This window comes from Callorhinus ursinus, unplaced genomic scaffold (assembly GCF_003265705.2).
Source record: "Callorhinus ursinus isolate GAN/ISIS: 27379988/994484 unplaced genomic scaffold, GSC_fseal_2.0 scaffold38, whole genome shotgun sequence".
Lineage (NCBI taxonomy): Eukaryota > Metazoa > Chordata > Mammalia > Carnivora > Otariidae > Callorhinus > Callorhinus ursinus.
In genome coordinates this window covers 1,791,395-1,815,045 of record NW_027397100.1, presented here as the reverse complement: position 1 = coordinate 1,815,045, position 23,651 = coordinate 1,791,395, and the positions used below count along the sequence as shown (strand labels likewise).

The window sequence follows — 23,651 nt, the reverse complement described above, 5'->3', positions numbered from 1 at the left end:
CTTTGTGAAAGGACCTTAACAAGACCTAGAGAGAGGAAAGACATAACAAGGACAAGATTAGGGGATGAAAGGGGTATAGATGTGAAAACGCTACCTGGTCCTGGGGTGGGCGTGGTTGGGAGGTACTTGGATATCTGTCATTGGAATACACAGTGCAAAGCTGGTCACAGCCTGCTTATACTTGGCCCTCCTTCCCTCTCTCCTCCTCTGAGCTGTGCCTGGTCAAACCCAGCAGTCCTCAGCCAGGACTCACCCAACATCCTGCCAACAGCATGAAGCCTGTGCTGCTTCTGCAGCTTCTTCTGTTGATTCACTTAACACCACAGCAGGTGCCTGGGAGCCCCAAGGAACATTTGTTGAGTAGGTGCTGGGTCTGGGCTCCGGGGCAGGCACGGGGGCGTGGGGGGAGCAGCTTCTATAGAGATGAGAGGATCTGAGGGCTGAGGATAAACATTGTGAAAAAATACAGTATCATGTTCAAGGGTCCAAGTTTTATTGTCAGTAAAATCCAGGTGTGAATCCCTGCTGTGTTCTTCCTGAGTGGTCCTGGACAAAGTGTCTGGGCCTCAGATTTTATCTTTGCAATGGATATAATGACACTGGGACAGTAGGGAGGAGAAACTGAGATAACGCATGTACACACAGAGCACTCTTAATGGACCATGATAAACGCTCAGTAAGAATTAACTGCTGTAAATGTTATCAGCCTCATCATCCAGTGTATTCTTGCTGCCCTAGTTCTTCACAGATCCTTGCGCCAACTTTTCAGGCAATAAAACAGAGAGGAAGAGTGCCTGGGTGGCTCAGTTGGTTAAGCATCTGACTCTTGGTTTCGGCTCAGGCCGTGATCTCCCCATGAGATTGAGCCCCGCATAAGACGTGGTTAGCAAGGAGTTTGCTTGAGATTCTCTCTCCTTCTTCTTCTCCCCCCCCCAAATAAATAAATAAATCTTTTTTAAAAAGAGAGGAAAATTAAGTTGGTAGAACTCAAGCTGGAACCTACATAATCTCTGCCTTGGAGAATGTTTGGGAGAAAAGAAAAGAAAGTCTTACAATTTATTCCACATTTTAAACATTCAGAGTTACCTGCACAATTACCAGTGAGTAGCATCAGTGACCAAGTACAGAGCCCATCTCAGCAGCCGCCACAGCCCAGCTCAACCTAACAAGAGCGCCGACCATGGTTATGTTGACCTTAACAAATGCCAAATGGGAAATGAACTATTATCCATCATACCTGCATTCTTCTATGGAGAGAGCATCCTCAGAATACTGAGGGCTCAGAAGAGGAAAGCGTGTACTACCTCAGGTGTCTAGGAAGGCAAGTTCCTGTTTTAGTGGTCTCGGAGAAGGCACACAGATTTGTAAGACTGAGGGAGGCCAAGCTAAATGCAAGAGAATGAGGGCAGGATTAATTTGGAGAACCAAGGGCTAAAATTTGAAGAGAAACACAAAAAGGGCTCCTGAAAGACTGGTAAGTCTTTGTGAGTAAGACCGGGATCACATACCCAGAAAAGGACACAAAACTTGAGAAAGTCCATCTCTCTGAGATCCTTGGCTCACAGACTCCTTCCTCACACTGTTCCATTGATCCCCAAGCTCCTCCCCAAAGTGGGGATCAGTTCGAATTTCTTGCACCGATCTAGTGACCCATGGGATGACTGGGAGATCAGGGTGAGTGCTGCATTCTGGTCTCTGCTAAATTGTCAACAGCTTGGGCCTTGGCTTTTTTCTCTGGTGTTACTTGTTGTTACAATTACAGCCCCAGCTTCATTCATCACTTGTTCCCTCCAGGTCAGTATGATGTCCTATGGATGCCTTTCTAATTGCAAATACTTGCAAAGCAATAAGTCAACAGGGCTTATAGAATGCTCCACCTACGTCATTTGCCCCAAAGAAAGAACAAGTCACAAGGTACAAAAATTAGGGCCTGGCTGGGCTTTGATAAAGGGGCTAATTGTACCTATCCTTAATGCCTTGGAGTTCAGGAACAGAGAGAAGGTTTTGAGTTGGAGCCCTGCAGCAGGATCTCCTGGTGGAGGTGGTCTTGACTTGGACCCGAGTACTGAGGGATGGGGGAAATAAGATGTTAGCATGAAGATGCTTATTCTTCTCTAATAGTAGAAAGTGGGGGCATCCTGGTGCTCTGGCTTCCTTATCAGAAGAGACCTGGGGGGAACGCCTGGGTGGCTCAGTCAGTTAAGTGTCTGCCTTCAGCTCAAGTCATGATCCCAGGGTCCTGGGATGGAACCCCACATCAGGCTCCTTGATTGGCGGAGAGCCTGCTTTTCCCTCTGCCTGCTGCTTCCCCTGCTTGTGTGTGCTCTCTCTCTCTCTCTCTCCACCTGACAAATAAATAAATAAAATCTTTAAAAGAGAGACAGAGACCCAGGAAGAAAGAGAAGCCAATCTTTGCACCCCATTTCAACATACCCACCTTCACCCCCGTGAAATAATTTGTGATTTGGGTTCTAGCATTCTGATGCCAGTATCTTCAATACTGTGTGGCCTTCATCCTCTCCCAAAATCTTCCTTCCCCCTCATTCTTCCTACACACAAATAGTACAAGTTAGGTCGATCCTAGGATAAACTATGTTGTTAGTGAGAAGTTGTACAACTTGCTTGGGACTACACAATGAGTCCATGCAAACGCACCTACACACCCCTCTCTTGCTCACCACACACTGTTCATTCCCTTGAACTGGACCCAACTACGGTCTATGAGGTATCTGATCTGTAAGGATGGTGAATCACCAATGGGTGCAGGGTGCTGCTAACCTGTGTCTCCAATCCCGATACCCAAGCCTCGATTTTCCCTGCTGAGAACTCAGAGAAAGGCAGCAGCTAAGGACAAAATCTGATTCCACTTCCCTATGACCACAGGAGGAAGATCAGGGTGGCTGGTTTTCTGGCAGTTACCTGGGCTTTGGGAGTTCTGAATGCTACTCCAGCCTGTTGTTTAGGCCCTTCTCTTTCCTGTTCTGTGTTCCAGGGAATATCTTGGAACCCCCACCCTGCAGATCGGATCCTGGAAACTGTACTCAATTCTGTACATTGCAGGAAGATTGCCAAAACGGACTTCAGTGCTGTTCTTCCTTCTGTGGGATAGTCTGTACATTAAACAACAATATAAATCATGACAGGTAAGGGGCTTCTCATGCCCAATTCTGACCCAGCTGCCTTGGGGAGCTCAACAGAAGAGTCTCTTACCAGCCCCTACAGTGGGTCTATTTTTCTAACATTCTCCTCTTTGCCAAGAATAATTTTCTTAAATGCCCTGAAGGCTCTTTTGAGCCTTCCTCCATTCCCAAACTACATAATCCTTCTCATCACCACATCTGTGAATCTCTAAATATGCCTCTCTGAACACACCCACAAACCCCTCCATCCACAGACCCTGCCCTGTCCCAGAATCCACCTTTATCCTGAAGCCTGGGGCATTATATCTGGGACTGTATGTCTCATCAAAATCCCAAAGCCAATCTGTTTTCTTTGTCTTTGCTTTCCTTCTTTCACCAAATATCATCCTTTAGCCCCCAGTGTTCCTGGGCTCTGGAGATCCTGCAGCCTGAGCAAAGCTTTGGTTAACTGCCGAGGCATTAGCACTGGCCCCATGTCTGCTGAATGGAAGTACTCCCAGAGCAGAGAGAGGGCATTAGAGAGCTATGAGACACCTGGTTTCTAATTCTATCTTTCAGCTACATCTTTCTACAACCTTGAGCAAGACAATTACCCATGTTTGCCTTTCTTTCTCATGCATAAGATGAGGACTCTTTATCCCAGCCTTGCAAAGTTGGTACAAAGACCCACAAGGCAAGAGATTCAACCAGTGACCTTCTAAATGGTCTTGTTCTCTGCTGTATTCCCTGCCCTGAGCACAATACCCAACATATGAGACAAGGTACAGAGTGATGAAGTAGGGGCCGAGAGGCACATACCTAGACTCAAATCCTAGCCCTACCACTTCTTAGTTGAGTGACCTCAGATAAGTTAATCAATCTCTCTCTGAGCATCAGCTTCCTTGTCTTTAATACTGGAACAATAATAGTGACATGAAAATAGATAACCCATGCAAACTCTAAAAACATTACATGCCACGTAGTAATTATTCAGTAAATTTTGCAGTTAGGCAACCACTTCTCTCTTAAGAGGCTGGCCTTTACAATGAAACTTCAAACGTTTCATGGCTCTACAGTGCAATGCAGAAGCATAAGTATGATTCTTTGTTGTCACCTGGTTCGTTGAAGTTCTGCTTTCCCTATGACAAGAAAACTTAGCTTCATGGTCTAGTTTGAATGGAAAATTAAGTATTATATTTCTAAGAACAAAACTTCACCAGAGAATATTTGAGAATATTTTTCTTCTACAGAACCAGACACAGGAACATAAGAAATATGGCACAACCTAACAATACACCTAAAGGAGCTGGAAAAAGAAGAGCAAATAAAGCCTAAATCCAGGAAGAGAAGAGAAATAATAAAGATTAATGCAGAAAACAATGATATAGGAATCAAAAAACAGTAAAACAGATCAACAAAACTAGGAGTTGCTTCTTTGAAAGAATTAACAAGATTGATAAACCCCTAGCCAGACTTATCAAAAAGAAAAGAGAAAGAACCCAAATAAATAAAATCATGAATGAAAGAGGAGAGATCAAAACCAACACCAAAGAAATACAAATAATTATAAGAGAGTATTATAAGCAATTATATGCCAACAAATTAGGCAATCTGGAAGAAATGGATAAATTCCTAGAAACATATAAACTACCAAAGCGGAAACAGGAAGAAATAGAAAACCTGAACAGACCCATAACCAGCAAAGAAACTGAACCAGTAATCAAAAATCTCCCAACAAACAAGAGTCCAGGGCCAGATGGCTTCCCGGGGAGAATTCTAAAACATTTAAAGAAGAATTAATACCTTTTCTTCTGAAGCTGTTCCAAAAAATGGAAATAGAGGAAAACTTCCAAACTCATTCTATGTGGCCAGAATTAATTTGATCCCAAAAAACCAGACAAAGACCCCACCAAAAAAGGAGAATTCCAGACCAATATCCCTGATGAACATGAATGCAAAAATTCTCACCAAGATACTAGCTAATAGGATCCAACAGTACATTAAAAGGATTATTCACCAAGACCAAGTGGGATTTATTTCTGGGCTGCAGAGGTGTTTCAACATTCACAAATCAATCAATGTGATATGCCACATTAATAAAAGAAAGGACAAGAACTGTATGATCCTCTCAATAGATGCAGAAAAACCATTTGACAAAATACAACATCCTTTCTTGATAAAAACCCTCCACAGTGTAGGGATAGAGGGAACATACCTCAGTATCATAAAAGCCATATGCGAAAGACCCACAGCGAATATCATCCTACATGGGGAAAAACTGAGAGCTTTTCCTCTAAGGTCAGGAACACAACAAGGATGTCCACTCTCGCCATTGTTTTTCAACATAGTACTGGAAGTTCTAGCCTCAGCAATTAGACAACAAAAAGAAATAAAAGGCATCCAAATCAGATGAATTCAAACTCTCACTCTTTGCAGATGACATGATACTCTATAGTAGAAAACCCAAAACACTCCACCAAAAAATTGCTAGAACTTTTACAGGAATTCAGCAAAGTCACAGGATATAGAATCAATACATAGAAGTCTGCTGCATTTCTATACACTAACAATGAAGCAGAAGAAAGAGAAATCAAGGAGTTGATTCCATTTACAACTGCACCAAAAACCATAAGATACCTAGGAATAAACCTAACCGAAGAGGTAAAGGATCTGTACTCTGATCAAAAGAAATGGAAAAGCATTCCATGCTCATGGATTGGAAGAAAAAATATTGTTAAAATGTCTATGCTACCCAAAGCAATCTACACATTCAATGCAGTCCCTATCAAAATACCACTAGCATTTTTTATAGAGCTGGAACAAACCATTCTAAAACTTGCATGGAAACAGAAAGACCCCGAATAGCCAAATTAATGTTGAAAAAGAAAACCAGAGCTGGAAGCATCATGATTCCAGACTTCAAGCTGTATTACAAAGCTGTAATCATCAAGACAGTATGGTACTGGCACAAAAACAGACACATAGATCAATGGAACAGAATAGAGAACCCAGAAATGAACCCTCAACTCTATGGTCAACTAATATTTGACAAAGCAGGAAAGAATATCCAAGGGAAAAAAGACAGCCTCTTCAACAAATGGTGTTGGGAAAACTGGACAGTAACATGCAGAAGAATAAAACTGGATCACTTTCCTACATCATACACAAAAATAAACTCAAAATGGATGATAGACCTAAATGTGAGACAGGAATCCATCAAAATCCTGGAGGACAACACAGGCAGCAACCTCTTTGACCTTGGCCACAGCAACTCCTTGCTAGACACGTCTCCAAAGGCAAGGGAAACAAAAGCAAAAATGAGCTATTAGGACTTCATCACAGCAAAGGAGACAGTCAACAAAACTAAAAGGCAACTTATGGAATGGGAGAAGATATTCACAAATGTCTTATTAGATAAAGGGCTAGTATCCAAAATCTCTAAAGAACTGGGTGTTATATGCAACTAATGAATCTTTGAGCACTATATCAAAAACTAATGATGTACTATAATTGAACATAATAAAAAAAACTTATCAAACTCAACACCCAACAAACAAAAAAATCCATTCAAGAAATGGATAGAAGACACGAACAGACATTTTTCCAAAGACATCCAAATGGCCAACAGACACATGAAAAATGCTCAAAATCACTTGGCATCAGGGAAATACAAATCAAAACCACAGTGAGATACCACCTCACACCAGTCAGAATGGCTAAAATTAACAACTCAAGAAACAACAAATGTTGGTGAGGAAGTAGAGAAAGGGGAACCCTCTTACACTGTTGATGGGAATGCAAACTGGTGCAGCCACTCTGGAAAACAGTATGGAGCTTCCTCAAAAAGTTAAAAATAGAACTACCCTAGGACCCAGCAATCCCACTAGTAGGTATTTATCCAAAGGATACAAACATAGTGATTCAACGGGGCACGTGCACCCTAATGTTTATAGCAGCAATGTCCACAATAACCAAACTATGGAAAGAGTCCAGATGTCCATCGACAAATGAATGGATAAAGATGAATGCACACACACACGCGCGCGCGCACACACACACACACACACACACACACCAGGAATATTACTCAGCCATCAAAAAGAATGAAATCTTGCCATTTGCAATGACGTGGATGGAACTAGAGGGTATTATGCTAAGTGAAATAGTCAGTCAGAGGAAGATAAATACCATAGGATTTCACTCATATGTGGAATTTAAGAAACCAAAGAGATGAACAGAGGGGAAGGGAAGGAAAAATAAAATAAGGCAAAAACAGAGAGGGAGGCAAAATATAAGAGATTCTTAACTCTAGGAAACAAACTGAGGGCTGCTGGAGAGGAGGTGGGGGGTGGGATGGGGCAACAAGGGTGATGGGCATTAAGAAGGACACTTCATGGAATGAGCACAGGGTGTTAGTTGCAACTGATGAATCATTAAATTCTACCCCTGAAAGTAAAGTTAGCAACAAAGTGTATGCTAACTAAATTGAATTTAAATAAAAAATTTTAAAAAACCAAGAAACATCATGGTTGGCAACTAAGGCATGTTTCCAAGAGCATTTTTTAAGTATTGGGGTTTGGCCTGACCTTCCCAGTGTGGGCTTATCCAGTTTTCCTCCTCTAGCCTCTCTGATATCCCTGCAATGTCATCCCGATTGCCCCCTCCTCCATTATCCCCCCCACACACACACCAGGCTATGCTCTCATTCCCTGGAGCAAGATGTGGTCCACAGAGCGTTCTGGCACACAGAGCAACAAAAGGAGGCAGAGTCATGGCCTGGGGGTGGAACACAGGGCGCTCACATCTGAGCCGTTGCCAAGGAACAGGCTCTGCCAGCCTTTGGGTTAATGATGTCGGGGGCGGGGGCAGTGGGGGAGTCAAGCTGAGCCCTTCACACTCCGTGTGGCCTTAGTCGGCTCACTCCACAGCTCTGAGACCATCAGCTCCCTCACGTGAGAGAGGAAGAGAATATCCATACGTCAGGTTTTGTGAGGATTACATGAAGCCATGTGGAATGGAAGAACTCGATCGTTGCAAAGGCTCTGTAAAGGTTAGAAGCTTCCAGCAATTCATTCTTTCTAGGTTCCAGATTTTTCCCCTTTGAAAAAGGGGGATCATCTTTATTATTTTACCAATGTTACAAGAAAGCAAGAGAGCAAAATAGAATCCTCTGTAACTCCACCACTGAAACAAAGCTACAATTCATAAGTTGGTGGGTTTTGTCTCCGACTTTTGGGGGGAAAAGGAGGAACTTAGGGTCTTCTAACTGTCCGTCTGAAGTCACCAGAGTTGCCAAGGGGTATTTCACCTTCGACAGTCCTTTTATTAACCCTGTACAAAGGAGTTTGATAAATGATGACAAGTGAAGGCCAGTGGAGGAGTTTACGTGAATGAACACCACCATGTTCAGACCCTGGTGAGTCAGCCCTGCTAACTTCCTCTGTGCCTTGTACATGATTAACCGCTCAGGCCACACCCTGGCCACGCATCAGCGCATCAGCATTGTCACATAATCCATGGCCCAGTCAGTGCGAAGATACTGAGCTCGAAGTAAGAACCCAGGTGCTCTATCCAGGTGAAAGGTAACAGAAGGTGGCTGGTGCAATGATACAGGGTATTTTTATTATAGTTTCAGGGTTGCATGGCTATGGGTATATGAGCCTTAGCAAGCCTCATCTCAAAGCATTGCCCAGAGAGACAAAACTTCATCTCGGACAAGCAGAAAAACACTGCTGTAAACCTGAGTGCGTCTTCTATAGAAACAGGCATTCCCATCCTATTATCTTCTGGTAAGCTCGGCTAAGACCATGCCCTTTGATGTATCGCATTAACTGTAATATCTCTTAGATCCGCACCTCAGAATGTTTGCTCTCCCCAATCCTGCAGCCTGTCTTCTGCAGAACGGTTCCTCTCAACTGACCATGACTGCTCTGGAGGTCCTGGTGTTGGCTGGGAAGCTTGGGTAAGGGAGGAGATGGCAGTGCCCTTGAGGACCTGAGAAAAGTGCTCATCTTATTCCCAGAGAGTGCAGTGTCGAGCTCCCTGTGGTGACAGAATGGAAGACAGAACAGCCCAAGCAGACCTTGCCAGCATCTTCCATAAAACCTGGGCTCCAGTGGGCATTGCCAAGGGCTTCCAACTTTTTCAATGTGAGCTAACATTTTAGCCATGACATGCTTCACCTCATCTGGTCCTCACAGCAACCGTAATACCCAGTTTACAAATGAGGAAATTGAAGATCATAGAGTTAAAATCACATGCACAGCATTAGCCAACAGGCCAGTGGTGGAGCTGGAACACAAACCCAAGGCTTGGGAAGCCCTCTTCCCAAGGGATGGCCACCTTGGGCAGTCAATCTCACTGCTGCTGAATTGATCTTCACATTTTCCTGTTTCCACTGAAATTTTTCATTGACACTTCCCCCTGCTTCCAGCTCAGGCCTCATAACTCTTCATTCCCCTTCACACTTAGAAAGATGCCTCATTCAGCTTGGTTTCCTCCAAGGCCCCATGCCCTCTGTCCCTCTATGCTCAAACTCTAGCTTTTCTGTCTGCCAGAATGTCTTCTTTCCACTCTCCTGATGAGCTCCCACACATGCTTCAAGCCTCATATTAAATAAAAGTCTCTGGGGAAACTTGACCAATTCACCCCAGATGGAATGGGCCACTCTGTGTCCTTTTAAAGGGCTGTATCTTGCCCTTATAGGAACTTTTATCACATTGTCCTGTCATCATTTAACTTAGTGTTTTCTTTATCTAGAGAATGAATCTCATAAAAGCAGGAACTGTGTCAGACTTCTTTGCCACAGAACCCTAGAACCTAACACCATACCTCGCACATAGTGAGGGTACAATTCTGACTTTTCAAATGGAATAGGAAGGAAGCCGGCAAGGAGTAGACTAATCCTAACACTTGATGCCTTATTGTCACAAAGAAAATATTTTTTTAAATATTTTATTTATTTTTTTGACGGAGAGAGAGAGAGAGAGCACAAGCAGAGGGAGTGGCAGGCAGAGGGAGGAGCAGGCTCCCCGCTGAGCAAGGAGCCCGATGTGGGACTTGATCCCAGGACCCTGGGATCATGACCAGAGCCGAAGTCAGATGCTTAACCAACTGAGCCACCCAGGCATCCCAACTCACAAAGAAAATCTTTTTATTTATTTTTTTTTTCACAAAGAAAATCTTCATTGCAGGGGCACCTGCCCTCAGCTCAGGTCATGATCCCAGGGTCCTGGGGTCAAGCCCCACGTGGGGATCTCTCTTCAGTGGGGAGCCTGCTTCTACCTCTCCCTCTGCCTGCTCCACCTGCTTGTGCTCTCTCTCTGTGTGTCATATAAATAAATAAAATCTTAAAAAAAAAAAAAGAAAATCTTCATTGCATAGTCCAGAACCCCTCGGATATCAGCTGACTACTTTCCTTTTTGGGCTGGACTCAGCTTCCTTTTTAAATTATTTTTCTTAAAGACAAATTTATATTTGCTTAAAAATATAAACTGAAAAACAAAACAATGCCCCCCCCCAAAAGCTTGGAAATATCCATTTATAAAAGATGGTAGGACAGAGTAAAGGCTAAAGGTCCTAGCTGTTCTGGGACTCAGCCTAGCTTTGTCCTTGCTGACCTGGGGACGCTGGGCATCTCCAACTCCGTGGGGCCTCAGTGTCTTCATCTGTAAATGTCGTTGCATAACACCTACCCTCACGTGTGTCATGAGACCAGATGAGATGATGCAGGTAAAACATGTACCACAGCGCCTGGTAGAGTCTAAGGAGAATGTTACTATCATTGTTCATGTCTTCCCGATCCTTCTTTTAACAAAAATTGTTTTAGAAAAGAATCAAAGTGTACCTTCCACCTTCAACTCTGTTTTTTAAAAAAATTTCTCTAGGTTTCACATAAATTAGCTCCCAAAGAAGATAAACGTCATATCTCTGACCTTTGTAACATCTTCTAAGATGGAACAAGGCATAGCTCTGGAAAGTAGTCCATCCCTGAGAGATAATATGATTAAACCATATGATGAAGGATCAGATAATGTAACAATGATCTTGATTCCTCTAAGTCTCCAGCAACTGTGGAAGATGTTGTTGCCCCCTGCAAATCCCATGTGAATATACCAACTTGGAAATTTGTGGTCACCTAGTCCCACCATGTTGAGTGCAGCTGAACTGCAGGAACAGGAGATCCTCTACCATGCTGCTGTCCAAGCAGGGCATGAAAGAGTGCTTGGAAGAGATTGAGGTGTGTCCCTTGAGGTTGAAAGGCATAGAGACTATTATCTAGATGGTGAGAAGCGATGGGAGATTCTTCCCATCCAGAGTCTGAAAAGGCTAGGAAGCCTGAGTCTTCTTGTGAGCCAAGGAAATAACAGAGTAGCCAGGCTTGAGACATCTAGGAAAAACTTCAGCAAGAAGGCTACCAGTTGTGGACATCTTGAGCATGTTGCCAGGGGCAGTTATAGAAGAAATCAGCACAGAGTGCTTCACCTCATCACGGAATGCTGCAGTCTGGAAACAAAAACACCCCTTGGACTAAGGGGGATGGGTTATGGAAATGTTTTGAGGAAGGATAGACTAAAAGCTTTCCAAAGACTCATCAACCCAAGATTCCCAGTTCCCCTTCTGTCTTACCACAAATCTTTCTTCTAAGACTCCAAGAGTGTCCCCAACAATGGCAATTGTGATCTGCCAGTTTGGTTTTGGAGGGTTTGGAGGTTTGGGGGTTTGGTTTTGTTGTTGTTGTTGTTGTTGTTGTTTTGTATCCCAGGGCAGAATTCCTCCATCGAATGTTATGGAGTAAGACTGCCAGGTGGCTACCTCACGCTCCTTATTTCGCTGAACAAATCGAGGGGTTTCCCTGTTGGCTATCGCAATTAGTCACCATCACAAAGGAGAAACAGGACTGCTACTCAACAATGAGGCAGGAATGAGAGCTAGAACACAGGAAATTTCTAAGTCTGGCATAATAGAAGATTACAGCAACGGAAACAGACAGAGCCACAAAAAGCTCCCATGCTTCAGAAATGAAGATTTGGAACATTCTACCAGGTTTAAAAAACAACACTAACCATCTGATGCATTGCTGGGTGAAAGAAAAGGGAATGTAGATGAATAGTGTGAGGAAGAAGTCATGAATATCAGCCACCACTCCCTGATCAGAAAAGAGAACCATAATTTTCTCTTCTTTGCTGTATCATGGATGTTTATAAATATAAATGTCATTAGTATTATATATGTGTGTGTTTGTTTTAGTTATTTCCCAGTGCCTATGTTCTCCTATTATTTTATATTATGTGAGCAAGTAATATTTACATTAGAATTTTTTGCATGGGTGTTTTAGTCAGCATTGTTCAGTAACAATCCCCCACCAGTAAATCTCAGTGGCAGCAACAATAAAAGTTTATTTCTCTCTCACACACATCAGCAGGAAAATAGATGTCTAACTAATCTAAACTGGGTTTGGCTGAGCTTGGATCCAGGCTGAGAATAGAGCCCACTTTTGATCCGTTCTGTCTCGCCTTCTTTTTGGACCAATAGTTTCTCAAGAAACACTCTTCTTGGGGTAAAATGTAGAGCTCAAAGGGGAAATCCAACTCTGCAAGCATATTTCAAGCCTGGTATTACTCCTTGACCAAAGCAAGCAACAGGATCAATTCTAAAATCAAAAACCCAGGAAATATAGAAGTACAGTCTGTCCACCTGGAGGCCATTGGATGAAAGTAGATATGTAATGATGGATTTGATAAGGCTTACAAGAAAGAGATTAACTTAATTACTATAAATGCATAATGCATCCAATGTACTCATACTTTGCATTTCAAAAAAAAAAAAAAAAGAAATGTCCCTTCTGAAGGAGTCTGAAATTTTTAGAAAACTATGATAGTATAGTGTGAATATTACACTGGAAGCAATGGGCAGGATGGAGGGGAGCTGAAAAGATGGGAGCAGGAGGCTAAGAATAATGTACTTCTTATTTCCACCATTTAAATAATGAGAAAGAAGCACTAATGAGGTAGTCTCTGTGGAGATGGTGAATACAGAGAAAAAAATGCAGTCAGGAAGAGCAAAAGTAAGAATCAAGGGAATATGGTAAAAGCAAAAATAGGGGTCGGAGATTTAGCCCTTGTTGGAATATGGGACTCTCCTGATGGGAACTTTATTAAGTCCTTTTGTGTCCCATCCACACCGCCTTATTGGAACAAATTTTTCAATTCGAACAGAACTAAGTGAATGTCTGACTATATACAAGGAATTATTTCAGTCAAGAATCTTAAACAGGAGATTGACTACTGCACAAGAATGCTACATAACAGAGGTATGAAGAAACTTGAAGGCTTTAGGAAAAGTGTGCATTAATTCAAGATACAAATAATAAGTATAGTAATGTATCAGCACAGCTGAGTTGCTTGAGAAAACTTTAAAGCAGGAATCAATCAGAGAAGTTGGTCCTACTGTCAGATGACCAAGGAGGGAGTTCAGGGCAGAAACTTTCCATTAGACAAATCCAGGGAATCTTTTGGGGCAGTGGTGGGAAGCGCCATTTAAGCAAGTAGTATTAAGCTAATAAATACAATATCTTGCATCTGCATTGACCAAGGAAGCAGAAAGAAGTCACAGTGACATTGGGACAAAATTATCTGTGTGGATCTATGAATTTAGATCTTTTCCCAGTTAGCCTTGTGTGTTCTGGTTCTAGTGACTTGGCATGGCAGTTTCCACACAAATATGACAGAAAAAATTCAGAAGCACAGTCCTCAGGGAGAAATATACAGAGTGTGTACAATACAGGGACAGTGGCAAGATACAGTGACTCTTTTAGAGGAGGGACCTTTTGGGTTCCAATTACTCCCCCATCAAAATAACACCCTCACTCTTTCCTTCCTTAGTCCAGTGTGCCAAACTCAAGAAAATTGAGCAAGATACAGTGAGATCCTTGGAGCATATCTAAGAATGCTCCTGAGAGCTATATTTGTTTAAAACATATCAGGTTTTTCTCTGGGGCTCAAACGATAAAAACTCCCTGGGGTCAGGGGTATCTGCTTGGAATTCCCTCACTTACCATAGGCATATAACACAAGACACAAGGGGTGAGAGGGTGGGGTAAACAGTAAATGGAGGATATGAGGATGAGCTCTTATGTTCAGAAGTCCCAAGAGTTACAAGGACAGCAACACAACAACTCAAGCAGCCTTAATAGGAAGAGCTATGAAGAGAGACTTGGAATTTTAATCATGATTCTTCCTAAATCTTGCAAACAATTAGCACTAGATGCCACTGTTCATTTGGAAATCAAAGAAAATCCTTTTCTAGGCCATCACTCATGTGACCCCCCCCCCCCCACCAAATTCTTACCTTTGGTTTCTTCATCTACGGCTCTTATAACCTAACAGCAGAACCTCTGAACTCCTGTACCTTGTGAGATTCCTACTTGGAGAATGCACAGGTGCCCTCACATGCCTCTTTGGTCAGAAAGCTATAGATGAAACAACTGCATTCTCCCTTGTGCACTTCTGGCAACTTGGATGTCAAGCTCAAAGTACGATCAGAATAGTTCAGAAAAAATGGCCAATTTTCTTGAGTTTGGCACACTGGACTAAGGAAGGAAAGAGTGAGGGTGTTATTTTGATGGGGGAGTAATTGGAACCCAAAAGGTCCCTCCTCTAAAAGAGTCAAGAAGAAAAATACACAGCAAAACAAATAAGATCCCAACAGCTGAGACTTATTAAATGCTGACTTTGGGTCAGACACTATACACATATTATCAGCCAACTGCAAGACTCCTGGGCTCTGGGATTTGTCAAAGAAGAGGACATATGTGTACCAGGGTCTGGGAAGGAAGTCGGGGCCACAATAACCCAAACCCCAGAGTCTGGCCCCAGACTCCTTGACTGCAAGGGATTTCATGGTTCCACATAATATCAAATTTGTGTCCCCATTTCTGTCCCTAGAAGCAACTAACAGGCATCAAGCTTTCCATGGCCAGGTTCAACCATGTCTGGGTCCACGTCTCCAGCATGGCAGTGCCAAGCAGCTGAAATACTTCTCTCTACCCAGTTTCCCCACTGTCTTTTAATTCTATATTTTTATTACCCACCACCCCAGACTTTTTCCTTTCTTACCCTCAAACTCATGGTTGGACACAGACACAATTCACATTCTTTCTTCCCACAACCTTGGAACCAGAAGGATTCTGTGCAATTATTTGGTCTAATCCCTGCATTTTAAAGTTAGAATAACTGATAGCCAGAGAAAGGGAGGATGGATTCGAGGCCACAGAGAAAGAAAGTGGCACTGCTAGAATCAAAGTACAGTATCTTGGGTCTTGTTTTGTCCTAATGAGCTTCATGGACTGGACACAGCATCTGATGCAGAAGCGTGCAGTACACTTCTCTTGCTCTCAGAACCCTTGTCCCATAGTGTCCATACTCAAGCAGGCAGAACTCCTCCATCTATAGTATGTACTCATGGAGCCATGTCTTAGAATGCCGCCTCTTCTCTCATATCCAAGCGTTCAAGGCTTGCCTGGGAACATTTATGCTGAAAGAAAGATGATGTATCAGGAGAATTGGCCAAGGAAACAGTTGCGATTCCATGAAGTTCTGATACCATTAGCTTCACGGTAGTCCCCCTCCAGGCACACACTTCCTGACTCAGGTGGATTTGTCTATACTATTGGCATGTCCATTCTCACTATCAACTGGAGTCAGTTTATGAAGCTTTGTTCAAACACACAGTACCACGTTACTCCCCTGGACCACATTCCAGAAAACTGTCCACTCAGTAAAGTCAGAGATAGGTCCTACATTCCATCAATCTTTTGCCATTTGGGGGGAGCTCCTTCCTGAATTGAGAACAAAATTATGGGTTCTAACTACGGGAACGAATACCTCCTAGGGCATTGGGAAATCCTAACCTAGAGTCTAGCCTCACAATATTCTAACTCTTGGGACACCTGGGTGGCTCAGTTGGTTGGGCAGCTGCCTTCAGCCCAGGTCATGATCCCAGGGTCCTGGGATCGAGTCCCACATCGGGCTCCTTGCTCAGCAGGGAGCCTGCTTCTACCTCTCTCTCCCTTTGCTTGTGCTCTCTCTGTCAAATAAAATCTTAAAAAAAAAAAAAACAATATTCTAACTCTTTTTTAGGGTAAAGGCTAGGGCAGGAATGTAACCCCTCCTGGGGTCTCAGTTCTGCTCTTACCATCAAGTCTAATAATCTGGAGCAGTGAGTAAAGCACCCAGAAGGGCTCAGATGAACTTCCTACTTGATGCTATTGGGACAAGACGGGGGAGCTTTTATCTGAGCTAAGACTATTCTTTTAGGTTGGGACTTAATTTTTTGGTGGCCCCTCTTGCATTTAGTTCCTATCTTTCCCACTTCACTACCTCTCAGCCCTTGGGGCAGGACAGGATGTGCCAAGTAGCTAAAGAACCAAGGGGGACCTTGTGTCCTCGGGGGCCCATCCCACTCTTTACACCTTCAAAGCTGCATGGTGTCCTGAAAAGAAATTTTAATTTAATATGAAGACCCAGGTTCAAATCGGTTTATGGTTTTATTTATTGACATTCAACCTTGTTTCGAAAGATTTAGGCAGCTTACCAGGATTCATAATACACAATATTTAAAAAAAAAAAACAAATTTTGGGTGGCTCAGTCATTTAAGCATCCACCTTCAGCTCAGGTCATGATCCCAGGGTCCTGGAATTGAGTCCTGCATCTGGCTCCCTGCTCCTCGGGGAGCCTGCTTCTCTCTCTCCCTCTGCCTGCCACTCCACCTGCTTGTGCGCTCTCTCTCTCTCTCTCTGTGAAATATATAAATAAAATCTTTGAAAATAAACAAATAAGATAAAAAGCAAATTTAGGGGCGCCTGAGTGGCTCAGTCAGTTGAGTCTCAGACTCTTGATTTCGGCTCAGGTCATGATCTCAGGGTCCTGAGATCCAGCCCCATGTTGGGTTCCATGCTCAGCACAGAGTCTGCTTCTCCCTCTGCCCCCCACCGCTCCCCCTGCTTGCAGGAATGCTTGCCCCCCATCTCTCTCTCTATCTCTCTCTCACTCAAATAAATAAAAATCTTTTAAAAATCAAAAATTTTTAAATTAAAAAAAACAAATTTAGCCTATATAAGAAAGACAGAGGAAAGAAGATACAAAAATAATAAAGTATGGTGGAACTATGCAGGAGATGAGCAACTCAAGTGCATGCTACAGGGTCACAGACACTTGCTAGGAATTATCATAAAAATTGGCCCTAAGCTTTTGTAGTAACAGCACAATAAAGGCAGCACAGTCACAACCTTTAGAGTGAGCATAAAGTCAGCCCAAAAAGATACTCGGGAACAGTGGAAATTATTGTGGTAGTAAATGGCAAAAGAGACAAGCTCTGTCACATGTTCTCAAAGAGAAAACACTGGGTAGTAAGGTGAACACCACTCTCCATGACAGCCTCATGTTAGATTCCAGGAAGTTTCCTGGTGGTGGGGGTTACTTCTTTAAGGGTTATGAAGCATACACTGACAACACAGAGTTCAGTTCCTTGGAGGCCCTACATGGCATAACCCATGGATGTGTTTAAAGAATCCAGAATAAAAAATGTGTTAATTACCTTTTTTTCCCTACAGGCCTCCACAATATTATTTTTCTTAGTCCATTTTTAGGAAGGCATTGAGAAGCAGTAAATTTGAGACCACTCTCCCCAAATAATCTGACTTCTGAATAGATCTTGAGTTTGGCAGAAAAGACTAATTTACCATGAAACTCATGTAGCTTAAGCTCCAGGCCCCTCACTTGCTTCTCTCAGGATGAGGAGAGGAAGGAGCAACACCATCCAAACATGGAAGCAGGAAGCACCGTCCCAACCCAGGGTGGGGGCTAGAGGAGTGGGGGACTTTCTTTCGGGGCATATCTTAATAGTGGTCTTAAGTTAATTCTGTATTCATGTCTGGGCAACCGACACTGACGATCTGCCTTGCCATCAAGCAAAATGCTCCCATATTTGACCTTAAGAAGAAATAGCAATAAGATGTTGCACTGCAACATGCTTGGAGCCAGGGTTCAAGGTTCCATGCCCATATCATGAACCTAAGACAGGCATAGCGAGGGTGCTGAGGACTTGGTGGAGCTGGATCAGTGGCTATTAGGTTGCAATGAGAGTCCATTAGATGAAGATCAAAGAGCTAGAATTCTCCAAGAGTTTGTCCCAGGCATATAGCACCACCCGAACCAGAAACTATGAAGAAAGTTATAGATGTGGCATTACCAATGTTATAAATCTAGAAAGGATCTTTCCCAATATCAATAACTTAATTTTTTAATTGAGATATAACTGAGATAGGACACTGTGCAAATTTAAAGTTTACGCTGTGTTGATTTGATACATTTATATACTGCAATATGATTACCACTATAGCATTAGCTAGCGCCTCTACTGAGTCACATAATTGTTATTTCTTTTTTGTGGTAAGAATGATTACAATCTGGTCTCTTAGCAACTTTGAAGATTATAATGCAGCATTGTTGACTACAATCACTATGCTGTGCATTAGCTCTCCAGGACTATAACTTGAAGATTTTTATCAGCCATGCTAGAGCAAAGACTGAATTATCTTTCTGTTCTCTCTCTAGAAATAAGATATAAAAAAACACTGTCATGAGAAGAGGTGGCCAAAGAATAATCAGCCAGAAAATATAGGAAAATGGTATTAAAAATATTTTAAATAATAATAATGAAATGTTATATTTCTAAGATTCATGATGTTTGATGTATTTATAAGCTATTGTAAGCTTGTGATTTGTTATAATTTCTTTTTTAAAAAGATTTTATTTATTTATTTCAGAGAGAGAGAGTGAGTGAGAGAGAGAAGGAGCAGGGGGAGGGGCAGAGGGAGAGGAAGAAGCAGACTCCCCACTGAGCAGGAAGCCCAAATCGGGACTCCATCTGGGGACTCCAGGATCATGACCTGAGCCAAAGGCAGATGCTTAACTGACTGAGCCACCCAGGAGCCCTATAATTTCTTTTTTCATTCCAAATAAATATTGACTTACATACCTAATTTCTTATCTGTAGTTTTTGCATTGTTGCACTGCATTGTTTTTCTAAAATAAGGTTCCCAAAATTGTACAGGCTTCAAGCTCCATGAAACCTATTATATCTTTTTATAACAAATCAGTAACACAGTAGATAAACTGTTCCTGAATTCTGTGAACTGCTGTAGCAAATTACTCAAACCCAAGGAGGGGGTCATGGGAGCCCCCAACCTATAGGTGGTTGGTCAGAAGCCTAGGTAATAGCCTGGACTTGCCATTAGTATCTGGTGTGGGTAAAGGGGGTGCAGTCTTGTGAGACCGAGCCCTTAATCTGTGGGATCTGACGATATTTCCAGGTAAATAGTGTCAGAATTTAGTTAAATTGTAAGGTACCCAGCTGGTGTTGCAGAATTGCTTGATGTGTGGAAACACACACACACACACACACACACACACACACACACACACACCTGATCTCAGAAGTGAGGCTGTGTTGTTATTGTAAAGTCGGGAGAGTAAAGGGCACACAGGAAGAATGTGGTTTTCCCTTCCACTACCCAAAGTGAGTTATAGATTCTGTGCAATCCATATTAAATTCCAATGACATTTTCCACAAAACTAGAAAAAACAATCCCAAAATTTATATGGATCGTAAAAGACCCCAAATAGCCAAAGCAACTTGAGAAAGATAAACAAAGCTGGAGGCATCATAGCTCCTGACTTCAAACTACATTTAAAAGTTACAGGAGGGGCGCCTGGGTGGCTCAGTAGGTTAAGTGACAGCCTTCAGCTCAGGTCATGATCCCAGGGTCCTGGGATGAAGCCCTGCATTGGGCTCCCTGCTCAGCGGGAGGCCTGCTTCTCCCTCTCCCTCTCCCCCTGCTTGTGTTTCTTCTCTCACTATCTCTCTCTCTGTCAAATAAATAAATAAAATCTTTAAAAAACAATAAAAATAAAAGCTACAGGAATCCATAAGAGATCCTTAACTCTAGGAAATAAACTGAGGGTTGCTAGAGGGGCGGGGTGGGTGGGGGGTGGGGCAACAGGGGAATGGGCATTAAGGAGGGCACGTGATGCAATGAGCGCTGGGTGTTTATGCAACTGATGAATCACTAAACTCTACCCTGGAACTAATAATACACTATATGTTAATTAATTGGGGAAAAAGCTACAGTAATCAAAACATTATTGTACTTGCATAAAAACAGACCCATAGACCAATGAAACTGAACCAAAAGCCCAAAAATAAACCCACGTGTATATGGTCAACTAATACCTGACAAGGGAACCAAGAATACACAATGGGAAAAGGACAGTCTCTTCAATAAATGATGCTGGGAAAACTACATATCCACATGCAAAATGATGAAAATGGACCTCTATCTTACACCACTCATGAAAATTAATTTGAAATGGATATGGACTTAAACATAAGACCTGACACTGTAAAACTCATAGAAGAAAAACATAAGGAAAAAGCTCCTTGATATTGTCTTTGGCAATGATTTTTTGGACAAGACACTAAAAGCACAAGCAACAAAAGCAAGCATAAACAAAAGTAAGCATAAACATCAAATTTAAAACTTCTGCAAGCAAAGGAAACAATCAACAAAATGGAAAAGCAATCTATGGATTGAGAGAATATATTTGCAAACCATATATCAGGTAAGGAGTTAATGTCCAAAATACATAAGGAACTCATACAACTCATTAGGGGGAGAAAAAGGCCAAATACTCTGATTTTTAAATGAGCAAAGGACCTGAATGGACAATTTTCTAAGAGACAAATGAATAGCCAACAAGTACATAAAAAGGTGTTCAACATCACTACTCATTAAGGAAATGTTTATGCTACACATAAGATTAATATATAACATAAATTACATTTTTGTACATCAGAAACAAATAGAAAGAAATATAATGTTTAAAGATACCATTTACAATGATACCAAAAATATAAATAAGATTACAAGACCTGTTTGGGAAATATTGTAAGCCTTTCTTGGAAGATATTAAGAAAACCAACACAGATGGGGAATTATTGTATATACCTAAGATAATATTGTAAGGATGTCATTCTCCTCAAAGTGACCTATAAATCCAAAGCAATTAAAATCAATATCCAAGGGGCGCCTGGGTGGCTCAGTCATTAAGCAACTGCCTTCGGCTCAGGTCATGATCCCAGGGTCCTGGGATCGAGTCCCGCATCCAGCTCCCTGCTCTGCGGGAAGCCTGCTTCTCCCTCTCCCACTCCCCCTGCTTGTGTTCCAGCTCTCACGTTCTCTGTCTCTGTCAAATAAATAAATAAAATCTTTTAAAAATAAAATAAAATAAAATAAATATCCAAGATGGGTCTTTTGAAGAACTTGACAAACTGACCCTAAAATGTATGTGAATATGCAAAATCCTAAGATAATACAAAATTCAAGTAATTAAGAATGGCTTTGGGGCAGGAATATACAGTAGAGTGAAATAAAGAGCTCAGAAATAATCCCACATGTATAAGAGAAGTTATTATATAACTGGATAAAAGAGGGACTCACCAATAAATGGGTCCGAAGCCATTGAAAAGTTAAATTGGACCATTATTTCATACTTGACCAAAAATAATCAACTTCAGGTAGTTTAAGAGTTTCAGTGTGAAAGCCAAAATTTCAAGTCTTCCAAGAAAACAAAATTAAGGTGTCTCATATTCCTAGGCAATACAGTATAGTGAGTTCAAATCTTGATTCCACTACATAATAGATGAGTGACCTTGCACATATAACCTAACCTCAGTCTCCACTTCTTCATCTGTGATGATGATAATTGCACCTAACTCGTGAGTGCTTGTGCTTTTTTTGAAATTTAATGATTTTGTGCAGATGGATAGATAATAGTGCCTAGCATGAAGGAAGTACCATAGGGGTTAGTTACTATCATTATTACTACTGTTCTTATTAAATTCTTTCTGTTCACTAGAATCAGTCTCTTCCTTGTTGTGGAAGGTTGAAGAGAAGAAGGAAGCAATCCTTTTTTAATTCTTTAATCATTCTATCCTCCGTGGTTAAACGTATGCTAGAAGCTCTTATCCTTTCATTTCAATGGTATTTAGATGAACATGGGACTCACTATCAGTTTAACTGGCCTGGGACCTTCAGCTTCATGGCTGGGCACCCAAGCATTCACTGTTCAACTCAATGCCTAGTAATGCCCAGTCCTGGCCCCTGGGGTAAGTGGGCTCAGCCATCTCAAGTAACAAGCCCAAAATATAACATCAGTTGATACCAAGACTTTCCTACCTCCTACTTGCTGCATCATGAAGTCTGCTGAGTTGGGATTTCTCCTAGGGCTCTTCATCTTCCTCTTGCTGACTACCCCATTAATGGGTGGTGTTGTTAAACTTGCTGAAATGATATGTGGAGACCTCAAAGGTATGAACTTAAAGCAGAAAATAAATGCAAAGACCAATTATGAATGAGGGAAAAAGTGTCAAAAAAAAGTGATATCCAGCTGGCCCAAGAAGGTCCTCCTTTTGTGCTAAGACCCATAAACTCTTAGTCCTTTGACTATGGACATTACTTACTCTAGAGATCTTGTGGATGTCTGATGAGAAAAAACAAACGATGATGCAAGTAAGTCCTTTCCAGATGGAGCTGTCTTTTGTAGGCAGTCCAAAGGACAAGAAGTATTTAAATTAGGGGTTTCGTGACAAATTTCAAAGATCCCAGACCATTTAAGAATATGTATTGAGAGGAGAGTAAAGGGGGATTGGAAACTGAGCAAACTGAGGCATTTTCAATATCTGGGTTCTGGGTGCATAGAGAACACTTGAACCCATGGTCCCTATTTACAGAAGCTTACAACGTAGACGTGAAAGATAATGAAGCTTTCTTCCACAGGTAATGTGTACAGGCTCGGTGCTTCTTGAGCATGGGGAGGTGGCACAGTCTACACTGTGAGTCAGACACCCCAAATCCTGGCCCAGCCACTTAGCAAATGTGTGCCCTTGGTCGTCACTCAATCACTTACCACCCACTTCCAAACTAATATGAGGAATTTTTAAGGGCCCTGTAAGCAAGATCTCTGGCTGCGTCCTAACTAATTCTCCCTAACTCAATGGGAACCTCTCATGCAGATCCCTGCAAAATGGATATGGATGCTGGCAGCTGCTTTGAAGTTCATTTTAGATATTTCTACAACCAAACCTCCAAAAGATGTGAAAGTTTTGTCTTCTCTGGATGTAATGGCAACCTTAACAACTACAAGCTTAAAATAGAATGCAACATAGCCTGCGTTGAAGAATACAAAATAACGTAAGGAATCCCATCTTGCCCTTGGTCCTTGGGGGAGAGGAAAATGAGAGTCTCTGAGAGACTAAGATCCCTGGTTTGGGATGGGAAGAGGGAGGATTGTCCTCATCAAAAAACTTAATAGTTGGGTTGGATCTCAGGATCATTTGTCATTTTTCAGTTAGGAAATCAAAAGTCCAGAGAAAAAATAATAGTCACCATTTATCAAATAATTACCATGTGC

General features: G+C 42.0%; 2 protein-coding genes across 2 annotated transcripts; both read left to right on the top strand.

Moving 5' to 3' along the window:
• The first annotated feature begins 272 nt into the window (after positions 1-272).
• Positions 273-3,147, top strand: WFDC13 (WAP four-disulfide core domain 13). The gene is made up of 2 exons (XM_025875530.1): positions 273-360; positions 2,993-3,147. The coding sequence occupies exons 1-2, from the start codon at positions 273-275 to the stop codon at positions 3,145-3,147; spliced, it is 243 nt and encodes an 80-aa protein (XP_025731315.1).
• Positions 3,148-22,434: 19,287 nt separating this feature from the next.
• Positions 22,435-23,435, top strand: SPINT4 (serine peptidase inhibitor, Kunitz type 4). The gene is made up of 2 exons (XM_025875326.2): positions 22,435-22,549; positions 23,254-23,435. The coding sequence occupies exons 1-2, from the start codon at positions 22,435-22,437 to the stop codon at positions 23,433-23,435; spliced, it is 297 nt and encodes a 98-aa protein (XP_025731111.1).
• The last annotated feature ends 216 nt before the right edge of the window (positions 23,436-23,651 follow it).

Excerpts from the sequence above, each read along its gene's own strand:
- WFDC13 (XM_025875530.1), top strand. The coding sequence starts at position 273 with ATGAAGCCTGTGCTGCTTCTGCAGCTTCTTCTGTTGATTCACTTAACA. Across the intron at positions 361-2,992 it reads CCCCAAGGAACATTTGTTGA|GGAATATCTTGGAACCCCCA; the intron begins GTAGGTGCTGGG and ends TCTGTGTTCCAG.
- SPINT4 (XM_025875326.2), top strand. The coding sequence starts at position 22,435 with ATGAAGTCTGCTGAGTTGGGATTTCTCCTAGGGCTCTTCATCTTCCTC. Across the intron at positions 22,550-23,253 it reads GATATGTGGAGACCTCAAAG|ATCCCTGCAAAATGGATATG; the intron begins GTATGAACTTAA and ends CCTCTCATGCAG.